This window comes from Staurois parvus, unplaced genomic scaffold (genome assembly GCF_062004578.1).
Source record: "Staurois parvus isolate SC_StPar_1 unplaced genomic scaffold, SC_StPar_1.0 ptg000288l, whole genome shotgun sequence".
Lineage (NCBI taxonomy): Eukaryota > Metazoa > Chordata > Amphibia > Anura > Ranidae > Staurois > Staurois parvus.
In genome coordinates this window covers 2,503,547-2,531,483 of record NW_028318084.1, presented here as the reverse complement: position 1 = coordinate 2,531,483, position 27,937 = coordinate 2,503,547, and the positions used below count along the sequence as shown (strand labels likewise).

The window sequence follows — 27,937 nt, the reverse complement described above, 5'->3', positions numbered from 1 at the left end:
GTGTAACAAAAATTTTTTATTACAAACACCCAAACAAAAGGTATAGCTATTAACAACAATCATATTAAACGAAGCATCAAACATATGACATACTACAGTAATTCAAATAAAGACTAAAACAAAAATTGACCTGTAAAAAAAAGGTGAAGATATGACAACATACAATAAACTGCAAATGGAAGTTGTCAATAGTTTGCTACATTAGCTTTACAATCTGAAGTGGTGGCTGCTATCAATGTAAAATGGTCTGAAGAAAACCATAAATGTCTTTGTACTATTACAAGGCAAAATATGATTCAAACTCTGAGGAACCACCAAATTCTTCTTGGTCTGCTGTTGACCTCCTTTTTTTTCTGGAAATCATTCTAGAAAACTGTGTAGCATCAGATTTTTCTGGTTTCTCTATTTGAACTGTGCTTGGAGCCATCAAAGGTCCTTTTGGAACCCAAGTACTTGTCTTAGTGCCCTCTGCCATTCTGAGAGTGTCCTGTAGGATAGAGCCAAGATAAGTATTTGTCACTGGTTCCTTCGAGGTGTGCGGTAGCCATTTTTTCCTTAAATTCAGTGTAGACAGCTTAGTTCCTAAAGGGGTTATTGCAGATGCAGATCGTCGACCAATTACTGAAATTCGATCAATGTTGTGGTTGTGACTTATTGCCGCCAGCTTTGTTCTGGCTTCCAAGGCATCGATAGAAATCCGAGCACATTTAGTGCGAAATTTCAGAGCATTGCTATGGAAGACCTCTAGCGCAGCCATATGGCAATTCCACACTAGGTGATCTAGATCTTCCATGAGCTCAGGGTTGCATATGATTTCAGAAACTTTATCATATGCAACCGTGCCTTCTTTCAACCATAAAGTTCCAGAGTATGCTTCCTCAGATAACACCGGATGAGCGCATTTATGATAAAGCACACCATCATGCCACGTGTGGATATTTTGTATGTGCTTTAGAAGAGACAACCATTTTTCTTTCAGTAGAGTTGCATTGCCCTTACTGGTCTGAATACTCCACCAGAAATGTTTAAGAATTTTGGATATCCATGGTTTTATGCCTATACCACTGCGTCCACAGGAGGCAAACGTTAATTTTCTTTTCAGACGTTTTGCATAATGCCAAACATCATACTGGTGAGAAACGTTTTTGTATTTTGTCCTCATACGCTGCCTCACACTGATGTGCCTCTTAGAAGCAAAAAAAGCAATCTCCTGTCCATGCGACAGTGCTCGGGTCATGCAAATATCAAATGCACGAGCCTCCATCGCAATGGAGGAAGTGTATTGAGGGCCCTGCACAACCTCCAAATCTAAGATTCTGTCAGATATCATGTCCATCATTGTGTACACACAAGATTTGGTATTGTGCCTGGAACGATCACATTGCCCCTTACCACAGATAGCTATTGGTGTGTCTTGCAATTGGTTTTTCAACTGATATTGTTGTGCTTTCCAGAAGTCATGGATCGATGGAAATATAAAACGCCTCTGATATTGGTGGAATTTTTTTTCTGAAATGTGGCGAACTCCAAGACATTGAAGAAATGCCTGAATTTTCTGGAAGTTTTGGCCAGTTGTCAGTAGACTTGCTGCAAGCAGAATGTTCCCAGCATAAAAGCGGTTGATTTTGGGTTGACTTTCCCAGATGCGAAAGTAGTGTCCATTTTCACAAATCCCACGAATAACAACTGCTGACCCATGAAATTCTTTGTTGTATTTATGAACAACTTTACTGCAACCACTTGGATCTTGACACTTTACTTTGCGAAGTAGATTATTCAAACATTGCTCAAACACTATATATTTGGATTCATTCACCATGTCTGCTATAGGATCTGCAAAATTGGCCTTGCATTGCTCGTCCTCTAAAAATGATTTCTGGGCACTTTTTTCTGAAACATAACCACTTTCCTGCAATGGTTTGTAGACTTCATCTTGTCTTTGATCTACATTTTTTTCTAATTTTGTCCCAGCACCTAGTGTAAACGTGAGAATGTTACCTTGCGTATGCTTTTCTTCAACCTGTGAAGACGGCTGTGGGATACTAAACTCAATGAATGCACTTAGAGGATCTATCAACAATGCTCTAACGCCATCCTCATTTGATGGTCCTTCCATGCATTCAAAAGGCAATCGTGCGCCAAGATTAGGGCATGCAGCTTCCTGAGATTTTGCCATTTCCAAATTTTGGGCAGAATGAGTGACAAGGTAAATATGTTCTACTTGTGGTACTGTCGGACTCCAGATGGAAGATTCTGTTTGGGTGGACTGGTCATGCATTATTCTATTAGAGGCACTGTTTGGTAACATACCACAAAGGAAACAAGCAGAACCATCACCATCAGTTTGGTTTTCCCGATTTTTTGATTCAAGAATGTTAAATTCCTCAATCAGTGATCTACCTTCCGCTGGTTCTGGAAAAATAGTGGGTACAGCCGTGCACTTCAGTTTTTTTCGTTTACCTGTATTAACATAGCTGTCTTCAACAAAGTGAGTGGAACACAAGCGGTACAAATCACTACGCTTCCCCTCCAGGATGATGTCTGAAATCTCGTCCAAATGTTCAAATGATTGTCCCGTCTGCAGAAGCCATTGTTTTATTCTCTCAATTGAATTTGGAAATCCATGCAAAATGACACCATTTGGAGTAGTACATTTTCCTCCAGTCTTGTGAGGGCACTTGGTTATAATACACTTGGGCATGATGATGGTATCTGCAGAATACAGAAACAATTGCATAGATTGTCAACAAGTTATAAATAGCTGCAGTAAAATTAGATGGATTACATCAAACAGCAAAGAAAAAAGGATTTTTAATATTACACCTACAGTCAGGTCCATAAATATTGGGACATCGACACAATTCTAACATTTTTGGCTCTATACACCACCACAATGGATTTGAAATGAAACGAACAAGATGTGCTTTAACTGCAGACTGTCGGCTTTAATTTGAGGGTATTTACATCCAAATCAGGTGAACAGTATAGGAATTACAACAGTTTGCATATGTGCCTCTCACTTGTTATGAACCAAAAGTAATGGGACAGAATAATAATCATAAATCAAACTTTCACTTTTTAATACTTGGTTGCAAATCCTTTGCAGTCAATTACAGCCTGAAGTCTGGAACGCATAGACATCACCAGATGCTGGGTTTCATCCCTGGTGATGCTCTGCCAGGCCTCTACTGCAACTGTTTTCAGTTCCTGCTTGTTCTTGGGGCATTTTCCCTTCAGTTTTGTCTTCAGCAAGTGAAATGCTCAATCGGATTCAGGTCAGGTGATGGACTTGGCCATTGCATAACATTCTACTTCTTTCCCTTAAAAAACTCTTTGGTTGCTTTTGCAGTCTGCTTTGGGTCATTGTCCATCTGCACTGTGAAGCGTCCAATGAGTTGTGAAGCATTTGGCTGAATATGAGCAGATAATATTCCCGAAACACTTCAGAATTCATCCGGCTGCTTCTGTCAGCAGTCACATCATCAATAAATACAAGAGAAGCAGTTCCATTGGCAGCCATACATGCCCACGCCATGACACTACCACCACCATGCTTCACTGATGAGGTGGTATGCTTAGGATCATGAGCAGTTCCTTTCCTTCTCCATACTCTTCTCTTCCCATCACTCTGGTACAAGTTGATGTTGGTCTCCTCTGTCCATAGGATGTTGTTCCAGAACTGTGAAGGCTTTTTTAGATGTCGTTTGGCAAACTCTAATCTGGCCTTCCTGTTTTTGAGGCTCACCAATGGTTTACATCTTGTGGTGAACCCTCTGTATTCACTCTGGTGAAGTCTTCTCTTGATTGTTGACTTTGACACACATACACCTACCTCCTGGAGAGTGTTCTTGATCTGGCCAACTGTTGTGAAGGGTGTTTTCTTCACCAGGGAAAGAATTCTTCTGTCATCCACCACAGTTGTTTTCCGTGGTCTTCCGGGTCTTCTGCTGTTGCTGAGCTCACCGGTGCGTTCCTTCTTTTTAAGAATGTTCCAAACTGTTTTGGCCACGCCTAATGTTTTTGCTATCTCTCTGATGGGTTTGTTTTGTTTTTTCAGCCTAATGATGGCTTCACTGATAGTGACAGCTCTTTGGATCTCATCTTGAGAGTCGACAGCAACAGATTCCAAATGCAAATAGCACTCTTGAAATGAACTCTGGACCTTTTATCTGCTCATTGTAATTGGGATAATGAGGGAATAACACACACCTGGCCATGGAACAGCTGAGAAGCCAATTTTCCCATTACTTTTGGTCCCTTAACAAGTGGGAGGCACATATGCAAACTGTTGTAATTCCTACACCATTCACCTGATTTGGATGTAAATACCCTCAAATTAAAGCTGACAGTCTGCAGTTAAAGCACATCTTGTTCGTTTTATTTCAAATCCATTGTGGTGGTGTATAGAGCCAAAAATGTTACAATTGTGTCCATGTCCCAATATTTATGGACCTGACTGTATATACAGGCTTACTTGAAAAGGTAACAGACTATGCCTATGGAGTTACTTGCAAAAATAAAAGTTTACCCGAAAAACAAAGTATAAATACATTTAAACAAAAGATATTTTGTTTTGTTTTTTCCATTGCATCAGAATTGGACATGTGTCCCAATATATAAATACAAAAATATTTACCTACACATAGGTGACATGAACAAAACTCCCAGTTCGATTCAAACACAAGTTCAATTGATTTGTCTAAACATCACACTTTTAGGCCATTTGGCAGGAGACTAACATTTATAGCGCAGGGTTTTTCTCCTGCTACCGTAACAAACTTCTTTCTTCTACTGTCAAGGATGAGTTGGATCCATACCAACCAGTGACATCACCTGGCCTTATTTACTGGTCAGGAATCCTCAGCAAGGTAAACAAAGTGGCAGGGTATAGTTAACCACTTGCCCTCCTGAGGATTTACCCCCCTTAATGACCACGCCTCTTTTTGCTACTCGGCGCTGCACTAATTCAACTGATAATTGCGCGGTCATGCAATGCTGCACCCAAACTAAATTTACGTCCTTTTTTTCATGCAAATAGAGCTTTATTTTGGTGGTATTTGATCACCTGTGCGCTTTTTATTTTTCACGCTATAAACAAAAAAAGGCCAAAAATTTTGAAGAAAAACAATATTTTTTACTTTCAGCTATAAAAAATATATAGTAAACTCAGTTTGGTTATAAATTTAGGCCAAAATGTATTCTGCTCCATGTTTTTGGTAAAAAAAATCCCAATAAGTGTATATTGATTGCTTTGTGTGGAAGTTATAGCGTCTACAAACTATGGTATAGATACTGCAATTTACGCCATTTTTTTGCTATACAGCGCTGCGCTAATTTAACGGACAATTGCGCGGTCATGCAATACGGTACATAAATGAAGTTTACATCCTTTTTTTCCCACAAATTGAGCTTTCTTTCGGTGGTATTTGATCGCCTGTGCTTTTTTTATTTTTTGCGCTATAAAAAAAAAAAAAAAAAAAAAAAAAGGCTGACAATTTTGAGGAAAAAAAAACAAAAAAAAACTATATTTTGGACTTTTTGCTATAAACATGTCCAGTAAAAAAAAAAATGTAAAAATCAAATTTAGTCATAAATTTCTGCCAAAATGCATTCTGCGACATGTCTTTGCTAAAAAAAAACCCAATACATGTAAATTAATTGGTTTACGTGAAAGTTATAGCTTTTACAAATGGCGGGAAAGATACTGGGATTTTTAGTTTTTTTTTATACTAATAATTGCGGCAATCAGCGACTTATGGCGGCGATCAGACTTATGGCGGCACTGCGGCAGACATTCTGACATTGGGGGGTACTGACTTGGGGTCACTGACATCCCCAGTGACACCAATACAGTGATCAGTGCAAAAAAAAAAAAAAAAAAACACTGACACTGTACTAATGGCACTGGGGAGGAAGGGGTTAACTTTTTATTTCCTGAAAGGGTTAACTGTGTGAGGGGGGGTGTACTGCACAGGGACACGCTGATCGGGAGAGAGAAACTCTTCTGTCCTGATCAGCGTGTCCTGCAGCTGTCAGGGAACTGACAGAAAGCACAGCTACTGCAGCTGTGCTCTATGTCAGCGATTTGCCGCCGATCGCCGGGACATAGTCGGTAACGACCGGCTGTGACCCGGCGACTAACATCTGCGGCTGTGATCGGCGGGAAACAGGTAGGGCGGGCGCGCGCCCCCTACCTGTTCACAAAACACACGTTTTAAAACGTGCTTTTGCCCAGCCGTGCCGCCCTGCCGCCGTATTTATACAGTGGCTGGGCGGCATGTGGTTAAAAAAAAAAAAAAAAAGGAATACAAATTGTGGGGTGTGGCGGCCCTTCAGGTCTGGTATAGGTTTTAAGGGGAACCCCACGCAAAAATAAATAAATGAATAAGACATGGAGTCCCTGCTTTTCCGGAGTTTAAAGTGTAAAAAGAATATCCCAGATACATAGTTTGGGCCTAGTGGTGGGCGTACCCTTCAGGGCCCAGTTATGAAGCAGCAGTATAGCTAAACCCACAGGTGGGGGAGATGGCATTTTGCCTCACCACTTTTAAAATGCCATCTTACCAGCAATTCATTATAGATCACTTTTCAAAGAGCACCATAAGTGTAAGCAAGCCCTAAGAAAAAAAAAAAAAAAATCACCCAAACAGTTGTGCCTCCTGCTTCACTTGCTGGCTCTTAACCTCCTTAGCGGTATTCCCGAGTGTAGCTCGGGGTAAAATTTGAGTACCAAAAGCGGTAACCCTGAGCTACACTCGGGCTTACCATGTGGCGTTGCTCAGGGGGTCCCTGCAGCACTTACCTTGTCCTTCGCTCCCGCGATGTGTCCCCTGCAGCGTCCCCGGCCAGCTCCTCCGGCCGATGCCGGCATCTGGCTTCCGTGTTCCGGTCCCTGTGACGTCGGGACGTACGGGTGCCGGAACCGGTGGGAAAATTTGAAATTTTTAAAAAAATTTCATTTTTGCTGTTTCAATGCATTTCACATACATTTTGTCCCTACTGCTTTGTCCGGTGCCCTGCCTGCATTTTGACTGTTCTTTCTGCCTGGAAACTTAGAAAAGTCCATTGCGTCCAAAAAGCGTCCCTTTACGTCAAAAGCGGTTTTAGACCGGCTAGAGAACAGCGATAGTAAATCAGAACCACTTGCAGAATTGAGTGATAATGATTGGTGGGGGAAATTCCTCATCAGACACTGAAAACGATTCTGCGACTTTGCTCAGCGATGTGCGAACTTGGCGCTATATTTCAAATTTCAGTGTTTTTGGTTTGATTATATTATTGAATTAAATTTATTATATTATTTTTTATGATCATTAAATTATAATTTATGATTTCGGGTTTCAAGTTTTATTATACCCGGGATGTTTACTAGACTCTTGTTCGGACAGATTTCAGTGAGTTATTCCTAAAAATTACAGCCTACAATAAAAAACTACATATTTCCATGCAAAAAAAAAAGGTACCGCTTTCAGCACCAAAAAAAATCGGAAAGAATCATACCGCCAGGGAGGTTAAGTAACTGAAGTCCCATTTATTTTAATGAATAGGGTAAGAAGTTCAGAGAGGGGGACAAAACTCTGCTGCATTACTTTGACAGGTCATATGACAGGATTCTCCTACAATCCGGAAGTGTTCTCTGAAGAGTTATGCAAAATATATCCTTCAAAGCACCACAAAGTCAAATTTTGGAGGGTTTATTGAAATATCCTGCAGTCTACATAGAGTGATGTCCATTCTGTCATAAATAGGGCCCCTAAGTGTATTGAAATTTACTGCATATTTGATAATGCACTTTTGGAAATAGCCACTAAAAGGATCACCTTGAAGAACGCCAATAATAAACGATGTTTCAGGAAGCGGTATGGATACAAACACACGTTTTTGATGCTAAAGTAATGACATCACTGTGAAATACCACAATTTATATTAATGCTTTTAAAGGATATGTAATACAAAAAGGGAAGATGGACATAAAATGAAATAGCAGTGGATCACGTTGTCAAAGCATTTGGTTACCTTTAGTTGTAAGCAGAGGAGCAAAGTGTTTTTCTTGTCCAATCTGGACGCAGCCTCAAAAAATGATAGTTGTCTGCGTTACCCAAAGTCACTTCAGGAACTTTAAACTTCCAATAATTCTGTAAGGATAGAACAGAGATTGGCATTACCAATTCCAATTCACCACTGCCATCAACACAGGTAGAAGTGATGGCGTAAATGGTTATTTTGCATGTTAGAAAAGACATAACTCTTTAAAATATGTAATTTAAAAAAACAAATTGGAAAAAAAAAAAATGTTTTATGGTAATGCACCCTATAACTGTTTTCCAAAATGAAAAGTGGTAACTATTGCAATTAATTATTATCTCATACCCCTGGCTTTGGCATTATTGTCTAAGAATTTCAGTTTATCTCAGGATTTAGCCGACTGGATAATGCCAGGGAAAAAAAATATGATTGAATGCAAGCTATTTTGGGAAAGACCCACTTCTACTCTATGGGTCATGTGACCAATTAACATAGCTAGGAAAAGGGAAAACTCTACCATAGGTGGAATCCTGGAGAACAACCAAAATATGAAAGTGAAGAGATAGATTGGTTGGAACCAATGACTATGAATACTTTTACCGAAACGCGTAAGCTGCTGTAACCTGCACATTGTACCCTTCATGAATAAAGTACTTTTATTGGGAGAACGATTTGCTGGCTATTCATTTTATACTCCTATGCCTTTCAAGGTGCTTTGCAGCAGCCTTTGTCTACCTCCAGGGGAATTCTACCTAGGTGTACATTTTCGTTATTGGTTGGAACCAGGCTCACTACCACATTGTCGTGCTAAAAAAAAAAGTTAGATGTACAGTCAGGTCCATAAATATTGGGACATGGACACAATTCTAACATTTTTGGCTCTATACACCACCACAATGGATTTGAAATTAAAAACAAGATGTGGTTTAACTGCAGACTGTCAGCTTTAATTTGAGGGTATTTACATCCAAATCAGGTGAACGGTGTAGGAATTACAACAGTTTGCATATGTGCCTCCCACTTGTTAAGGGACCAAAAGTAATGGGACAGAATAATCATAAATCAAATTTTCACTTTTTAATACTTGGTTGCAAATCCTTTGCAGTCAATTACAGCCTGAAGTGTGGAACGCATAGACATCACCAGACGCTGGGTTTCATCTCCATAAATGGGGAGCACCCCTCAGCCACAGATATCAATATCTGCTAATCAGGTGGAATCATGTCTGAATCAGATGCTCGGTTTGCTTTCAATGGCTTTATATAAAGTTACTAATATCACCAACTGATAAATGCTGATAGATAGTGTTCATGTTATATTTAATATCATTGTAATGTGCTATGTACATACATATGAACGATATGTCTTTGGGCCTACTTTTGTTTAATTTCAGAAATATATACTTTGTCTCCCTGAAGAAGCGGGCTGCATCCTGTGAAACGCGTTGGAGCAATCAGCAAAGTATCAATCTGTACCAATTATGTCTGTCATACGGCTACATCAATAGGCTACTCTCTGTAGCATTGTTTGTTCATTGTGGTTAAGCACAGTATGCGTTTTAAAGGATTATATGTCTATTTTTCATGTTCCACCATTATGGTGGCTCATGTTTAATCAATAAAGTGGTAATTGTTTAAAACTTTTTGATTTTTTTTTCCTTGTATGGTACCTTTAACCATTTGCCGCCCGCCCTATGGCCAAATGGCGGCCGGCAAATGTCATCAGCGTTCCGGGTGGACACCATATGGCATCCTCCCGCACATGCGCAGATCCTGCTCCTGCAGAGCCGCGCAGCGGCGTGATCTGTCACCGGCCGTGTACCTCGGACACGGCCGATGACAGATCTGAGTATCGGTCCCCGTTGCCGGTACCATGTGACCTGCTGTGACCAATCACAGCAGGTCACATGACAGATGACAGTTGTATACAATGTTTGGCTTCATTCATGCCATCCATTGTATACTAGTGTCTAGCTGTGAATGGTCACAGCTAATCACATGCACATGTCATGTGATTAGCTGTGGCCAAATCACAGCTAAGCACAAAAAAAAAAAAAAAAAAAAAAAAAAAAAAAAAAAAAAACCCTGAATGAATCGATGTCATTCAGGTAAATGCTTGCTTATAGCAAAGTAATTCTTTGCTATAAGCAAATTGTGTAAAAAAAAAAAAATACTGATCACTTCCCCAAAGTAGTACAATGTTACTATGGTAACATTGTACTACTTTGGTCATAGTGATATATGAAAAAAAAAAAAAAAAAACTTAAAAAAGAAAAAAAAATTATATTATATATATATATATATATATATATATATATATATATATATATATATATATATATATATATATATATTTTTTTTTTTTTTATTTTTTTTTTATTTTCCCCATACGGTCACCAGTCAGTGTCCCTGATCACCGCCATGCCAGTTATATGATGATGCTGTACTGCACTGGTGACAATGCAAAAAAAAAAAAAAAAATAGTGAAACTAATTTTTTAAATTTTTTAATTTTCCGAAAAATGACAAAAAAAATACAACTTCAAAAAACTCGCCATTCCTCTTATGAAGTACGTCGGACTGTCTACTCTGCAAAAAGGGGTCATTTGGGGGATATCTGTACTGTTCTGACATTTGGGGGATATCTGTACTGTTCTGACATTCTTGGACCTCAAGAAATTAGATTGGCTGTCAGTACTTCAGGATTGATCAATATTCAGATCTATACCATAGTTTGTGAACTCTATAACTTTCCTACAAACTAAATAATACATCCTAATTTGGGTTATTTTCACCAAAGACATGTAGCAGAATACATCTCGGCCTAAATTTATGAAGAACATTTATTTGCAAACTTTATAAACAGAAACAAAGAAAAATGTGTTTTTTTCAAGATTTTTGGTCTTTTTTTGTTAATTTAGCAAAAAATAAAAACCCCAGTGGTGATTAAATAACACCAAAAGAAAGCTCTAGTTGTGTGAAGAAAATGATAAAATTTTAGTTTGGGTACAATGTTGTATGACCGCGCAATTGTCATTCAAAGTGTGAGAATGCTGAGACCTGAAAACTGGCCTGGGCAGGAAGGGGTAAAATTGCCCGGTATTGAAATGGTTAAAACCCCATTAGTTTCTTCTGGTTAGGGTTGTCATTTGCAGTGATATACTTAATACTGTGATTGCTTCCTAGACACAGCATACCTCTGTTTTATACCCTGAAGAAGGCTTTTTTTCCCCGAAATGTGCTGGGTTTTGTCCCGATGCTTTTACAAAAAGTTAAGCCATGACAGGCATACTACAGTTTTTCATATATTATGGACACATGGAGTTAATAATTTTAGCCATGTTTATGTAATAACATTGATACAGTTTTTCGTGTATGTAATGTATTTATATACTCTGTGGATTTGTTGTAATAAATTTGGCATACTAGCCTTTTATTTAAATACACACAATTGTCATAGCTGCCTTAAAAGCCCCATAAAAGGTGTTTTTTGTTTTTGTATCTCATCTATTAACACTAATTTTTACACTTGTGTCATCCAGTTCTTATGTCATTGTGTATTGTGTGTGCTAAAAGGTGTTCCTGGGCTCTGCTAGGCTGCTCGGGCACATTTACATGTGGGTGGTGCTCAAGGTGACCTATTTTTTTTCCCATCTGTCCCTGCACTACTTTGTGGGCATTGTGGTCTGGGTTTGCCCCCTGGATGTTCAGTTCCGTTTTCCCTGTTGGATGTGGGCATTACGGTTGCCTGGCCTTATGGGTGGAGCTGCATTCCGGTGGGGAGGTCAAGCCTGGTGAACCCTGTAAATGACGCAGATGTGATTTGTGCAGCGTGATGTCACTGACAAGCCTAGACTGCCCAGTGACATCAGCATGTTGGGGGCAGGGTTTCTTGGTACTTCACCGGATGGTGAAGTACATGTATGCTAAGCATGGGCACACGGACACTATTACTGTAGAGTACAAATGTTTTGATTTATACAGTGTTGCTCTGATAATACATAGGCAAACAAAATGGCAATCCTGATAGAATATTGGCAACACATGGCAACACATGGGCAGTCATTAAAATATATGGGCTACTAATAGCAATCATAATATACAGACTACAAATAGGCAGTCAATACTGTATACAAGCTACAAATGAGCAATCGCTACAATATAAAAAAGGTATGCCAATGGCTGCTCAGCTTGTACAAAGCAATAACAGGCTGACAGAAGCCTTAACTGTCCCTGCTATTCCCATGTATCCACACATCCATCAGTTACCTGTGGGAGAGACAGATCAATGGTCCTGGATGCAGGCACTTTGTATCCAGGGGCAATCATTCGTGCCAAGACAAAGGTAACCTCTGGATGTGCAGATACATGAAAATTCCTGCCACAAGAATCTGCTGACTAGACAAAAAAACAAATGTGAATGAGGCCTTATATGCCATGACAGTGGTGGGAGTGTTCACTTTATACATAATAAAGTGTATCTGAAATGCTCAAAGATGTAGGGATCACATACACTGATCAATAAAAAATAAAGGAACACTTTAACCTCTTGCCGACCGCGCATAGCCGAATGACGGCTTCACCGCGGCCGGCCAGTTCTGGGTGGACGTCATATGACGTCCTCCCAGAACGCGCTCTCCTGCGGAGAGAGCTGATCACGTGATGTGGTAAAAGGCCAATCACAGCGGCCTTTTACCACGTGATCAGCAGTGTCCAATGACACGCTGATCACAGGGAAATGCAAGTGCCGGTTCTCGGCTGCACTTTCCTCACGCTGTCAGATCGTGAGGAATGTACTGCCGAGAACCGGCAGTTGTCAGAGCGGGGATCGGCACCGATCATCAGAGCACTGATGATCAGTGCCCAGCAGTGACACCCGCAAGTTCTGACCAGCAGTGAGCCCACTAGCTCCGCCCACCCGTGCCCAGCAGTGCACCCACCTGTGCCCAGCAGTGCACCCACCTGTGCCACTCTGTAGTGCCACCTACCTGTGCCCAGAAGTGCCACCCACCTGTGCCCACCCACCAGTGCAGCCAGTCAGTGCCACCAGTCAGTGCCCAGCGGTTGTGCCAGTCAGTGCCGCCAGTCAGTGCCCAGCAGTGATGCCAGTCAGTGCCGTCTATCAGTACCCACAATCAGTGTCACCTATCAGTGCCGCCTATCAGTGCTGCATATCAGTGCCGCCTATCCGTGACCCCTAATTAGTGCTGTCTATCAGTGCCACCTCATTAGTACTGCCTATCAGTGCCCTTTAGTGCTGCCTATCAGTGCCCATCAGTGCTGCCTCATCAACGCACATCAGTGAAGGAGAAAAAATACCTGTTTGAAAAATGTTATAAAAAAAACAAATAAACTTTTTTTTTTTTCAAATTTTTTGCACTTTTTTTATTTATAGCGCAAAAAGTAAAGCGCCCAGTGGCGATTAAATACCACCAAAAGAAAGCTCTATTTGTGAGAAAAAAAATGATCAAAATTTCATATTGGTACAATGTTGCATGACCGCGCAATTGTCAAAGTGCGGCAGCGCTGAAAGCTGAAAATTGGCCTGGTAAATAAGGGGGTATAAGTGCCTGGTAGGCAAGTGGTTAAGCAAGGATTTCTTAAAGTACCACAAAGCCCAGCAGGCAGAAAATATTCACACAACATATGTATTCATACTAAACATTAATAAATATGAAGAAAGAAATAGTAATAAAGTATAAAAGTAAATATGTAGAAAAATGTGTAGAAAAACGTACCGTATTTGCCGGCGTATAATACGACCCCCCTACTTTTCCTGCTAAAATTTAGTGTTTGAGCTATACTCGCCGTATAAGACTACCCCTCTTCCAATGCACACCAGTGGCAGGAATAGTGTCCCATCATTGGTGTCAGTGGGAGGAATAGTGCCCCATCATTGGTATCAGTGGGAGGAATAGTGCCCCATCATTGGTATCAGTGGGAGGAATAGTGTCCCATCATTGGTGTCAGTGGGAGGAATAGTGCCCCATCATTGGTATCAGTGGCAGGAATAGTGCCCCATCATTGGTATCAGTGGCAGGAATAGTGCCCCATCATTGGTGTCAGTGGGAGGAATAGTGCCCCATCATTGGTATCAGTGGCAGGAATAGTGCCCCATCATTGGTATCAGTGGGAGGAATAGTGCCCCATCATTGGTGTCAGTGGCAGGAATAGTGCCCCATCATTGGCATTAGTGGCAGGAATAGTGCCCCATCATTAGTATCAGTGGGAGGAATAGTGCCCCATCATTGGTATCAGTGGCAGGAATAGTGCCCCATCATTGGCATTAGTGGCAGGAATAGTGCCCCATCATTAGTATCAGTGGGAGGAATAGTGCCCCATCATTGGTGTCAGTGGGAGGAATAGTGCCCCATCATTGGTATCAGTGGGGGGAATAGTGCCCCATCATTGGTGTCAGTGGGAGGAATGGTGTCCCAACATTGGTGTCAGTGGGAGGAATGGTGTCCCATCATTGGTGTCAGTGGGGGGTGGAATAGTGCCCCATCATTGGTGTCAGTGGGGGGGGGGGGAATAGTGCCCCATCGTTGGTGTAAGTGGGGGGGAGGAATAGTGCCCCATCGTTGGTGTCAGTGGGGGGGAGGAATAGTGCCCCATCGGTGTCAGTGGGGGGGAGGAATAGTGCCCCATCGTTGGTGTCAGTGGGGGGGACCCACAATTTTTTTTCAAATTTTTTGCACTTTTTTTATTTATAGCGCAAAAAGTAAAGCACCCAGTGGCGATTAAATACCACCAAAAGAAAGCTCTATTTGTGAGAAAAAAATGATCAAAATTTCATATTGGTACAATGTTTGCATGACCGCGCAATTGTCAAAGTGCGGCAGCGCTGAAAGCTGAAAATTGGCCTGGTAAGGAAGGGGGTATAAGTGCCCGGTAGGCAAGTGGTTAATCAGAGTCTAGCATCAAGTCAATTAAACTCCTGGGATATTGATCTGGTCAGTTAAGTAGCAGAGGTGGTTGTTAATCAGTTTCAGCTGCTTTGGTGTTAATGTAATGAACAAAAGGTGCACTAGATGGGCAACAATGAGATGACCCCCAAAACAGGAATGGTTTTACAGGTGGAGGCCACCAACATTTTTTCCCTACTCATCTTTTCTGACAGTTTTTCACTATTTTTGCATTTGGCTAGGGTCACTGTCACTACTGGTAGCATGGAGGTGATACCTGGACCCTACAGAGGTTGCACAGGCAGTCCAACTCCTCCAGATGGCACATCAATACGTGCCATTGCTGGGTTTGCTGTGTCTTCCAGAACAATGAAAAGCATGGAGGAGATTCCAGGAGACAGTTACTCTAGGAGAGCTGGACAGGGTCATTGAATGTCCTAAACCCATCAGCAGGACCGTTATCTGCTCCTTTGTGCAAGGAGGAACGGGATGAGCACTGCCAGAGCCCTACAAAATGACCTCCAGCAGGCCACTGGTGTGAATGTCTCTGACCAAACAATCAGAAACAGACTTCATGGAGGGTGACCTGAGGTCCTCTAGTGGGCGCTGTGCTCACTGCCCAGCACCATAGAGCTGGATTGGCATTTGTCATTGAACACCATTAATTGGCAGGTCCGTCTCTGGCACCCTGTGCTTTTTACAGATGAGAGCAGGTTCACCCTGAGTACATGTGACAGATGTGAAAGAGTCTGGAGAAGCCATGGAGAACGTTATGCTGCCTGTAACATGGTTCAGCATGACCGTTTTGGTGGTGGGTCAGTGATGGTCTGGGGAGGCATATCCATGGAGGGATGCACAGACCTCTACAGGATAGACAATGACACCCTGACTGCCATTAGGTATCGGGATGAAATCATTGGAGACATTGTCAGACCCTACGCTGGTGCATTGGGTCATGAGTTCCTCCTGGTGCACGACAATGCCCGGCCTCATGTGGCGAGAGTATGCAGGCAGTTCTTGGAGTATAAAAAGGAATTGATACCATAGAATGGCCCCCACGCTCGCTTGACCTAAATCCAAAAGAACACCTCCGAGATGGCATGTTTTGGTCCATCCTAGTTGCACCTCAGACTGTCCAGGAGCTCAGTGATGCCCTGGCCCAGATCTGGGAGGAAATCCCCCAGGACACCATCCGTCGTCTTATTAGGAGCCTCCCCCGACATTATCAGGCATGCAGACAAGCACATGGGGGCCATACAAACTACTGAGTAGCATTTTGAGTTGCTGCAATGAAATTTCAGCAAAATGGACCAGCCTGATGCATCATTTTTTTTCACTTTGATTTTCAGGGTGTCTTTGAATTCAGTCCTCTGGGTTGATAATTTTCATTTCTATCAAACGATGGGGCATCATTACGTTCCCAATACATTACCCCGTCCATATCAGTATAGATATCCAGCATATTTTTCCCCATTGAGATCTGATGTGTTTTCAAAGTTTTCCTTTAATTTTGTTAGCACTGTATTTTGGAAGGGCTATGTCCCATTTCTTCTTCTAATAGTGCGCTTCAGACAGGCGGTAAGTTTGCTGATCGCTGAAATGCAATCCACAGTGGATTGCTTTTTAGAGGGCATTATAGCAGCAACTGGTAAGTGTTCAAAAGGCGCTACCACTGCATCCTGATAATTGTTTTTAGTTTAGTTTTTTTTTTTTACATAGCTGAATAGCAATTTCACATTGCAGGATTGTTCCGCTAAGAGTTTGGCTCAAGGTTGGGGTAAAGCGCTGTTGATCTCAATGGGCGAGTTTGATAGGTGGTGGCACTAGGAGCAGATTGAGAACAGAACATTAGATGGGCAGGGATCTTTTATGCAAGTCGACTATGTTTTGTCTTTTTGGCATACAAGTGATCCTTAGGATTCAACCTGTATTATCTACCACAGCGAACAGGCAGGCCAGAGCATCAAAAAAAACTAATGTTAACAGCAGGGGCGGACTGACAACTCATGGGGCCCCCGGGCAATAGGGGATCATGGGGCCCCTGTGTCTTTGCCCAAACTCAAAAAAGCCTATGAAAAAGGTACCGGGGGCACCTCATGGGGCCCCCTACTGACCCCGGGCCCTCGGGCAGTGCCCGAGTTTCCAAATGGTCAGTCCGCCCCTGGTTAACAGTCATTTTTGCACCTCAACTTCCCTCTGAAGCTACAAAGGCAGCCAATCTGAGTGTACAAAGACTTCAAACCCAACCTATTCAAGCAAAATGGGGCCGCACTGCAACTACCCTGCAATGCATGTGGTTGCAGCGTGGTGGTGTGGCATTTACAGGGTTAAAAAACATGCAGTGGCAATATGCCTTTCCCACGCTCCCCCCGGCTAGTCTGGGGATGTAATGGCGTTCGGTATTGGCGCTCTTGGACCCCTGCTCTTTGGTTTTTTTTTTCTTCCTTTCTCTGTGTTTTTGGTGTGACTGGACAGCTGCCTTTAGTTGTTATAGTCAGTTACATTAATGTTTTGTAACTTATGTGCCATTGATAGCCCCTGCGTGGGCGTACCTTTTGCCTGTTGGCATTGGAGCACTGTTTTTTTTTTTGCATTTTTTTATCTGTGCAATTGATAGCCCCTGCGTGGGCGTGTTTTGTCGCCTCTGTTTTATACGGTTTAAAACTTAATAAAAACCATTGAAATATAAAAAACATGCAGTGAGGAGCTGACATCACTACGGCTGGATTTACACCTAAGCATTTTTAAAAATACGTGCTAAAGAAGATAGTTTTATGCTTCATGGAACTCACGGAAAACATGTCACGTGTCATGTGCCATTCACGGCAAGCAGACGCACGTTTTCTCGCATTGTAAAATGCGCAGTGCTTAATGCCCTAGGGCATTAAAGGGTACATGTGCTACTTTGGTGCGTTAGTTTCACGTAGAGCAGCCCATTCAAATGGATTAAAAAACACTAGGTGTGAACCCAGCCTAATACTTTGTCTTTATATTGCAAAGCGCTGAGCAAACTGTTGGCGCTATATAAATACTGTATAATAATAATAAAAATAATAATAATAATAATAATAATAATAATAATTAGAAAAGCTACAATTTCTGGGGAAATTGTGTGAAGTGTTCTTGCCTCCACCAGTAGTCTACAACTGGAGTGGGCGGAGTAACTGGGTGGAGTGGGCGGAGTAACTGGGTGGAGTGGGCGGAGTAACTGGGTGGAGTGGGCGGAGTAACTGGGTGGAGTGGGCGGAGTAACTGTTGTGTGGTTGGAGTGGTGGGGGTAACTGGGTAAAGTGGGCAGAGTAACTTGTGTGGTTGGAGTGGCTGGAGTAACTGTGAAAAGGTTGGAGTGGGCGGAGTAACTTTATGGAGTGGGCAGAGTAACTGTGTGGAGTGTTTGGAGTAAAGATAGTAAACATTACACTAACCAATTGATTGATCAAATGTAAAAAGTGCGCATGGCAAGCTTGATAAGAGTGAGAAATGCATTTCACCTTTTATTTTTCAGCTCACACTCTAGCTTTTGTCACTCTGCTGCCTGCTCACACACCTGGGTTCCTATGGCAACTCACTCTACAGCAAGGACAGAGAAGAGCGGTTAAAAACAAACTGCTCCAACTTGCTCACTTCACTGGCAGTTGCCATCTTCAAACGGTTGTAGTTTAAAAATTATAAATCCTACACCGAAGAGCTTTATATTGTGAGAATCACAAGACCTAGACCTACATTTTGATGCATAGTATGTCTCTGAAATATTAAAAATGAAGGCACAGTCGCAGTTTAGAAAATTTCCCTTCAAATTTGAGGTGGCTAGAGTGGAGTTTCAATGAATGTCAATGGGCAGCATGAGTTGCAAACAAATGGTCATATTGTGAAAACTATCAGGACTATGGCTTAGCCGTGGACATTTTTAGTGGCAGCAGGGATAGCTGAACGTTTTGATAGAAGATATTTGTGTAGGTGGGCTTGAAAATGAGGGAGTGATGGAAGTTTAGAAATCATGTCCTGATTTTTCAGCTCACACTCTAGCTTTTGTCAGCTCCCACTCTAGTTTTGAACATTCCGCCATTCATTCCTATGGGACCAATTTCATCACAAAAATGCCGATATTTCGTGAACCATTCGGCGAAACGTTCCACAAAGTAATAGCGCACCAATCGGGAACAATCCGCACGTTTCGGTATATTACTGTCTATGTAGTGTAAAAACTGTGGGAGGAGTTAGGGGGGTAAATTTGGCTATAATAATAATAATATATATGTGAGAACAGGAAGTGGTCGCCATGCAAGAACACTTAATAATGTCTGTCATCCGGGTTTCAAATGAAGACTACAAGTGGCTGTTTCAACACATTTTGCAGACATTAGCTGCTGAAGTCACCATCAGAAATACATGCATGTAGACAATGGCTGCAAAAAGGCTGCAGGGGATCCGCAGCACTGATATGTGACATATGATTACCAAAGAAAGTAATTGTTTGACCTGCTTTTGGTAACGTAAATGTCATCCAGTCAGGGTCGAGTATTATGGAATCCTACACTGCACTGTCCATGTCCTTCCTGGACTCCCCGCTGCCACTGAAACAGTAATATCACAATGGAAGTTGGCCACTAGGCAGCCCCGGACTACTTCTTCCTTCCTGACTACACATCCCAGAGTGCTTTGCAGTAACAGGAGGGGCTATGGAGGCATAAAGAGACGCTGACACCAAATTACAGAGGTTGTTCACCTAGAAAAGTGAAGGTTGGTTAGGCTGAGATCACTGTTACTACCCGATGTTATGCGAAGGAAACAGACAGGATTTTCTCCAGCATACGAGTGGATATTGAAAGTGAAGACAGCTTCATCTTCTTACTGACGAGTGCTTTGCACAATGACTCTGCTGCTTTAGTAAATAGTTTACAGGCTCAATAGATCTGGTAAAAGTATACATTGAATACTCACCGTGCCTCCCTATGTTGTGCCCTCAGTGCTCTCCGTGTTCACAGAAAGAGCTTGTTGTCTTTTCCTCCACCTCTGACACTTCTGGGAGTGTCAGAGGCTTGACATGCCTGAGAGCCCACGGCTGCTCCCCTCCCCTAACATCAACAGGGGAAATCTTACACAAACTCCATTGTTACTATGGTTAGGGATTCTCAGGTTAAACATTTGCTGCTGTATGAGCCAAATGGAATTCCTTTTTCCCAATTCACATGTCCCATTTTTGTAAATTAGATTTAAAGTGTTACTAAACCCAGGACTCTGCATTCACTAGATCTGGTCTCCCACAATACACACATCATGGAAGTGCAATTATTTTAGTAAATACAAACTGCTAAATACCTTTTCTCATTAGAAGTCACAAGACTGTCCCAACTGCTATCAGTGTCCAGCAGAGCACTGGTCAAAATCTTGTAGGAGTTTTCATTCTGCTGTAGGGGGATGTAGAAGCCCTCACCTGTGTCTGGAGAGTGCTGATTGGCCCTGTGCTGAGCACATGCACTCTCCCAAGGAAGAAAAAACACCCTCTCTAGCAATACACAACAAACTGAGCATGTGCAGAGTGACTCCACACGATATGTTATCAGGAGATAAGAGGGGGACACTGGAAGGAGAGGATCAGAAAAGTCAGGATCAAAACAGCCTTTTTACACAATGCAGAGGATTAACCCCTTAGGTTCCATAGTGAGTATAACAAGCATGCTTTACTGCATCTACAGACTGATTTTACTGTTGTGGGTTTAGTAACACACACACACACACATATATATTATAAATAAAATATATACACACACATATACATACACATTATATATAATATTTGGGTTTTCCCTGTCTCTTATGGTCTCCAGTCTGCTCCATTTTTTTTCCCCACTTTCTTTAATCCGGTATTGCCACTTCATGTTCTCCCTCCTCCCTTTGCCCAAGCATGGCTTCGGAGCTTCTCCAGGCAATCCCGAACTTCCTTGCAGTACGATTGTCTCCAGCAGCCATTTTGGCTTAGTCTGAAACAGTTTGCAAATGAACGATACACGTGACTTTGCAGCAGCCATCATTGATTAGGGAAAAAGCCTTTCCTCTCTTTGACTGTGGGGAGGAGTTAGACAAGGAGAGAATGGCTAATGGCGCCCTATTTAAAAAGGGAGTTAGCCTCTCTATCAGATGCCTCTTGCTCCTTAGGCATCTTGTGTTGCCAGTTGGCATGCCATCTGTTTTTTTCCCCAGAATCAGGCAAAATCTTGGTCTGTTCCCCAGTCTAGGGGGGTTCCGTTTTGGTGCATCTTTTAAAAAAAAAACACACTTTCCATTTATTTTTTGCCTTTTATTTCATGCAGTCTCCTCATGCCCTCCTTTTATCAGCATGAGCCTACCGTCATAGTCAAGACCACCACAATATCGGGTAAGGGCCACCTTTGGATAAGTAAGATTACAGGGAAAAAAAGACTGTATTTTGCCCTGATGAGCGTGGTCTGTCACGCTCCCACTCAAGATGGTCCCAGAGGATCCCGTCCCACCATGGCATCCCCAGGGCAGACAGTGATTCCTCCAGTTCTGGCAAGTCCCACTACAGGACGCAAGAGTTCACCCAAGTCAAGCACTCTGCATTCCCTCAGAGGGCTCAATGTCCCAAAGGCAATAAATGTTGGTCATGTGGGGCCGACTCCATGCTGGACAAATTAGTTTGTGAAGTCTGTTTCAGGCATCTTGCCAGAGACAGAACGTACGAGAGTCAGCATGTGTCAACCATGCTCAAACAAGAGCCCAGGACTCCCTGGCAGAGTTCTATGGTTAACTCAGGCAGCCAAGGCCAGGAGGTTGATGAGCAGTTCCAAGTCAAGTTTCACAACCTCCTCTGACGAGAGGTACCTAGCATGTCAGGGTGACACCAGCTCAGCGGGACACTGACGGGTATTTATTATTATACAGTATTTATATAGCGCCAACAGTTTGCTCAGTGCTGTGATTCCTCCAGCCAGCCTCATCTGATTTGGAGAAAAATAATGCTCAGGCTTCAAGTTCAGCATGGTTCAACCATTCAAAGCTGTTAAGGCAGCCCTAGAATGGGAAGACCCAAAGCATCCTCCGAAACTTACTTTCTTTTTCTAAAACAGGTAACTACTTCTCTTTTGTCAGAGATTAAGGGCCTGTTTCAGGAGGAATGGCAAAAGGTAAAGAGAAAGTCATCCTCAGCCAATCGTTTACAAAAGCTGTACCCACTGGCAGAGGAGGATGTGGCGGCCCTAGACAACCCACCGTCAGTGGATGCGGCAGTTATGAGACTAGCGAGGAATGTCACTCTCCCAATGGAGAACTCCTCTTCGCTTCAGGATGTTCTAGACAGGAGCATAGATATGGACTTGCAAAAATCCTATCTGGTGGCAGGTATTGCTTGCAAGCCCGCTACTGCCCTAACTTCAGTGGCAAGCACCATGCATGTCTGGACTCAGAATTTGAAGTGCGCAATTGAGAGATTCCCAAGGAGCAGGTCATCAAGGCACTCAATGACTTCAAGCTCTTGGTGGACTTCATATGAGAAGCCACCATTGCCGTCATCAGATCGTTATCCAGAGCGATGCTGAGCTCAGTAATGGTCAAGAGGATCCTGTGGCTAAGCCCTTGAGCAGCCAATCTGCCCTCTAAGCAAAAACTGCTGTAGGCTTCCCTTTGACAAAAAAATCACTTTTTGAACAAAAACTGGGAGGCAGCCATCTCCATGGTCACTGGCAGCAAATCGAGCCTGTTATCCAAGGATGGAAAGTCCCGATGGCTGCAAAGGACAAATCAGCCAGAGACTTACAGGACGCATACCTACACATCCCAATCCTGCACTCATTTTAAAAGTTCTTCAGATTCTCATTGGGAGAGAAACACTACCAGTTCATCTGTCTCCCCTTCGTCCTGTCCACCTCTCCCCGAACCTTCACCAAGGTCTTAATACAGTAGCTGTGTTGGCTCCACTGCAGGAACAAGCTCTAAGAGTCCATCACTACTTAGATGACAAATGACTCCTAGCCCAAAATCAGGTCCAGCTACTGGAACAGAGGGCAATTCGGTTATCCACTTTACAGACCTTCAGTTGGATTGTGAACTTCCAGAAGAGCCAATTCAAAATATGATGTATCTAGGCTCACCGTTCAATATCCATTCAGCCACTGTCTCTTTGCCACCTCAAACTCCCCAGTATCAGAAAAAAAAATCCAGCAAGCTCTGGCTTCGCCAGGGATGAAAGCCTCTCAATGCATGAGTCTTTTGGGGACTATGGCCTCCTGTATTGGGATCATTGGTGGCTCAGGCTTTTCCAAGTGGGCTTTCTGGCACAATGGAGGAGTCATCTCTCCCACTGGATCTGTTCACATCCTTTGTCAATTACAAGGCGAATAGGTTCCCGTCATGTCATCCCCATCTATTGGCGAAGGGGGTGGATGCCCTGACTCACCCTTGGGTCTGTCATCTGGCCTTTTACCCTTCTACCTTCTCCCTCTTATTCTGAAATTTCTCAGGAGATTGTTAAACGGAGGATCTGACAGTCATTGCAGTTCTGCCTCACTGGCTATGCAGGCCATGGTTTGCCCTGGCGATGGACCTCCGCATCTGTCCACCAAATCAGACTGCCCATATCTCCACATCTTCTATCGCAAGGGATAATTCTGCATCCACAGCAGTCTCAGCTGACCCTAATGGCCTGGAGATTGAAAACCAGTGACTCCAAGCTCTGGGGTTCTCCCCAAAGTGACAAGAAACTTACAGAATTTCAGAAAATCCTCAACCATTTCCATCAATACAATAAAAGGGATAAATTAATGGCCTTTGCAACATGGCACCAATTCGACCCTATTAACCACAGTGTTTCGCATGTCTTCTCCCTCTAACAGACTGGTTTGGATTTAGGGCTCTGTTTGAGTTCCCTGAAGGTTTCAGTTTCATCCATTCCGGTCTTCACTCGAAAAAAAGGGCAACAGATCTGTTTGTGGAACTGTTCATGAGGACAATCCTTAGGCTGCACCTCCCAGAAAGAAACACGCTTCCTCAGTGGAACTTATTGCTAGTCTTGAATCTTTTTGCTCCAATAAAAGATTGCTTGTTGTGGGATATCACTTTAACAGCAGCATACCTGGTTGCCATAACTTCAGGTGGTAGGGTATCCGAGCTCCACGCCTTGGGGTCAGCAGAGCCTTATGTCACTTTTTTCCGGTTAAAGTCGTGCTGAAACCTTTGTAACACTTCATTCCTAAAGCGGCCTCCGCTTTCCATCCCTTCAGTGAATGGTTCCTTCCAGCCTTTCTAGCTGAATCAAATTCTGCCCTACAAGAGATGGACATCCGAAAGATTCTGAGTTTGTATCTCCAAGCTACTTCTTTCTTCAGACTCTGAAAAACTTTATCCACCCTTCTGGAAGGTTTAAGGGAAAGGAAGCTTCAGCCAGAACTATTTAATCCTGGATTGTGAAGACTATTCAACAAGTATATAGAGCAGCTGGAAAAGGATTCTTCTGAATGGTTAGAGCTCACTTAACCAGGACTCTCTTTTCCTCCTGAGCAGCGCATGCCAGAGTATTATTAGAAACCATCTGCAAGGTGGCAAGCTGGTCATCTCACCATATGTTCTTAAAGACATTACAGGGTGGATCCGGGAACCCTTTATTCCCTGGAGTTTGGGAAAAGAGCCATTCAGGCTTCCTTGTCCTTGTTAATAAAGACTAAGTTTGCAGCAGTAACCTTCCCTGTTAAGCTCATTATTTATCATTTGTATGTTGCCATGTTGGCATCAGGAAAATGGAAAATTGTATTACTTACCATAATTTTCCTTTTCTGACACTAATCCATGGCACCATACGGACCCACCCTTTTTTGTATGTCTTTGATCTTGCGCTTTATATGGAGAATGGGGAGCTTGCTCTCAATTAGACTTTTATAGATTTAAAGAGGTTCTGTGGGTGGTGATAGGGGCAGAGCTATATGATTTGTAAGCTGCCGTGGATTTGATACAATTTTCCCTTTTTGTAAAATTTCAATAAAGTTACAAGAAAAGGAAAAAAGTGAAGAGTGGCTTGCATTGTAAACACACATGACATCACCGTTCCCCCCCCCCCCCCCCACATAAAGAATGGACACCAACAACATGTAGACTGATGTGAAAGCTTAGTCTAGGTTCACAGTAGCCCATGTTCTGGAAAGTGATCTGCTTTTCAGTGTGGGGCTAAGCAGTTGCTGTCTGTTGTTCAGGAGGCAATTTACAATGGGGATAATGCACCACTGGCCACATATTTGGCTCATGGGTGCAGCATAAACCCTTAGAATGTTGAATGGCTGAGTTTACAAGTGGTGATGCCAATCAACTCAACATGCTCTATCATGGCCGCAGCATGTGAATAACCCCTTCCGGCTGTATTTTAGACTTTAAGTGGGCAGTCAGTGGGGTGGCAAATCTGTGGCTCATCCATGTGTTTTTACCACCACCTGGTGTGAATGAGCCCTTAGAAAATGTTACTTAGCACCCTTCTGTTTCATAATTATAAGATTTTTAGGACTCTTTCATACTGCTGTGGTGTGTTCACATATTATTTTGTATGTTGCATCAAGGTAGTCCATAAATTTTAGATGGACTTTCAGAGCCCTTGGCGCTGCCATAATTTTTGGCAATCCAGAACAAGGCATAGAGTGTACACATCTGTGCGATATGGTACACTACAGCATGAGTAGATTTTATTGTAAATGAACAGAATGAAAATGAATATACATGAAGGAAAGTAAAAACAGCCTTACCACAAAAGCGTATAAATACAGCCCTAGGCTTGCTTCACACTGTGTGGTGTGTTAGAACACGCATGTTAAAGCAAAGTTCCATTCACACTGTAAAAAAATAAAAGTCAGCAGCTACAAAAACTGTAGCTGCTGACTTTAAAAAAAAAAAAGCCGCTCACCTGTCCCTCAATCCCGCGGTGTCCTCCCCGCAGCCCGTTTCACCAGCCGTCTGGTGTTCCAGGCGCCAGCATCTTCAGTGTGGGCAACCGGCTATGACAGCTTGCGGCTTCAGAGCCGGGTGCCCACTACGCATGCGCGAGTAGCGCTGCGCTTCCTGAATGGCCCCGTAGTCTTCTGGGACCTGTCACCTGTCCCAGAAGACTACGGGGGAAGGAGAACTTCCGCTTCCGATTGTTAAGGCCAGTGGTCGGCAAGCCGCGGCTCGCGAGCCACATGCGGCTCTTTACAAACTTAAATGCGGCTCTTCTGTGTGCCGGGCGCCCGCCCCCCTCCCTCCTCTCGGGCGGCCGCCCCAAAAGTCAGGACTCTGCAGCTGTCAGGATGTAGGCGGGGCAGCCAGGATGTAGGCGGGGCAGCGTGACGAACTCCTCTCCTCTCACAGTCCGCCCTGAAGACCAGAACGGCGCAGGAACACGGCAAGAGGAACGCGCGGAGCAAAGGTAAGTGAATTGACACAATATGGGGGATGAATTACTATAGGGGGGATGAATTACTATATGGGGGATGTATTTTCGGTTTTAAAAATGTGGCTCTCAAAATAAATTTCAATCGTGGTTTTGGCGAGATTTGGCTAAGTTGAAAAAAAAGGTTGCCCACCAATGGCTTAGGCAATCGCAGCAGAAGTGGGAGTACCTTTCAATTTCGGGTACCTGCTTCCCCAAAAAGGTGCCAATCCTTAATGGGACCCTTTTGAGGCGATTGTAGCCGTATTGGACTTTGAAGAAGGAGACATTCCCCGAAAGCTTGTCCTCAAAATTGTATGTTAGTGCGAATAAAAAAAAAGTATCACGGACAGTACTCAATTGTTTCTTCTACAATAAAACCTGGAAGGCGAATTGGTTCCTATGCAAAGCTGCACCAGATTTTGCACTCTCCAGTTTTAGTAAATCAACCCCATTCTGTGCAGTGCGCACTGCAATGTCACATCTTCCTGCATACAAAACCCGAGAGCATACACTTGCTACTGTCGCTGCAGAATGCCCCATACGGACGCGTGTCGGAAATCCCTTGCTGGTCACACAGATCTCTCCCTCCCACCCTACTCTTCATCCTCACAGATCTCTCCCTCCCACCCTACTCTTCATCCTCACAGATCTCTCCCTCCCACCCTACTCTTCATCCTCACAGATCTCTCCCTCCCACCCTACTCCTCATCCTCACAGCCTGAGATCCTGGAGTGTTTTCTGGGAATACGTTTTACTGTGAGCACAATGTGAGAGTTGGGATCCCGCGTAGCCATACACCCTTTATGCAAAAAGCAGAACAGTAAATAAAAGCAACCCTGCAATGCTTCCATGGATGAAACTGTAAGGGTGGTTAGAGAGAAGCTAGTGGGCTACCATCTCCCCTTTGCTGCAGAGTTGAGAATATCCTGATGAAGGAAACAAAGTGTCATAGGTTTCATAAACACGACTTTCTCTTGTTTCCCTCAATGCTTGGCTGGGAATGTCATTACTCAGTGGACATTCAATGCTTTACTTGTGCGGTCAGGTGCCTAAAAAGCCCAGTCTGGATCTGCCACCGGCTGTACCTATTGGCTGTCCATCGTTCCAGAACTGGTAGACCTTCTCACTTCATGGTGATTGAGTCTTCCAGTCCAGGACAGAATCAGCCAGGGAGGAGAGGAGAGCTTAAAATGAGTCGCTTTACTCGTCTGGGGGAGAGACGTTATTTAACCAGCATTGTAGATGGGAAACCCCAGTCTGATCTCATCCTACACTGCACTGGCCAGGTCTTCCTCTCTATCCTTGCTTGTGTCCAGATCCTGCTGTTAGATTTATAGGAATATCATAAAGGAAGTGCGGCAGTAGGCAGTCCCAGTCTCCTTGTTCCATCCTGACTACACATCCCAGAATGCTTTGCAGCTACAGGCTCAATATATCTATCTGTTAGAGCAAGCAATGAGTACTCACCGTATTTCCTTTGGTTGTGCCCACAGCATTTCTCCCTGATTACAAAAATCGATTAGCTTTTTTCCTCCACCTCTGACACTTCCAGGAGTGTCGAGACTTGGTATGCCTGAAATCCCGTAGCTGCTTCCCTCCCCCAAT

General features: G+C 43.1%; 1 protein-coding gene across 2 annotated transcripts; it reads right to left on the bottom strand.

Annotated features, from left to right (window-relative positions):
- Positions 1–5: 5 nt before the first annotated feature.
- LOC149458309 (uncharacterized) lies at positions 6–27,937 on the bottom strand. Of its 2 annotated transcripts, none has more exons than XM_089682398.1 (3): positions 27,800–27,937; positions 8,017–8,135; positions 6–2,712 (listed from the first exon to the last, which is right to left on the bottom strand). In XM_089682398.1, exon 3 carries the CDS (start codon positions 2,699–2,701, stop codon positions 278–280), a length of 2,424 nt encoding a protein of 807 aa, XP_089538524.1. In that variant the 5' UTR covers positions 2,702–2,712; positions 8,017–8,135; positions 27,800–27,937; the 3' UTR covers positions 6–277. The 2 variants fall into 2 exon arrangements, with proteins under 2 accessions (XP_089538524.1, XP_089538526.1); XM_089682400.1 differs by lacking the exon at positions 27,800–27,937 and adding an exon at positions 19,870–19,938.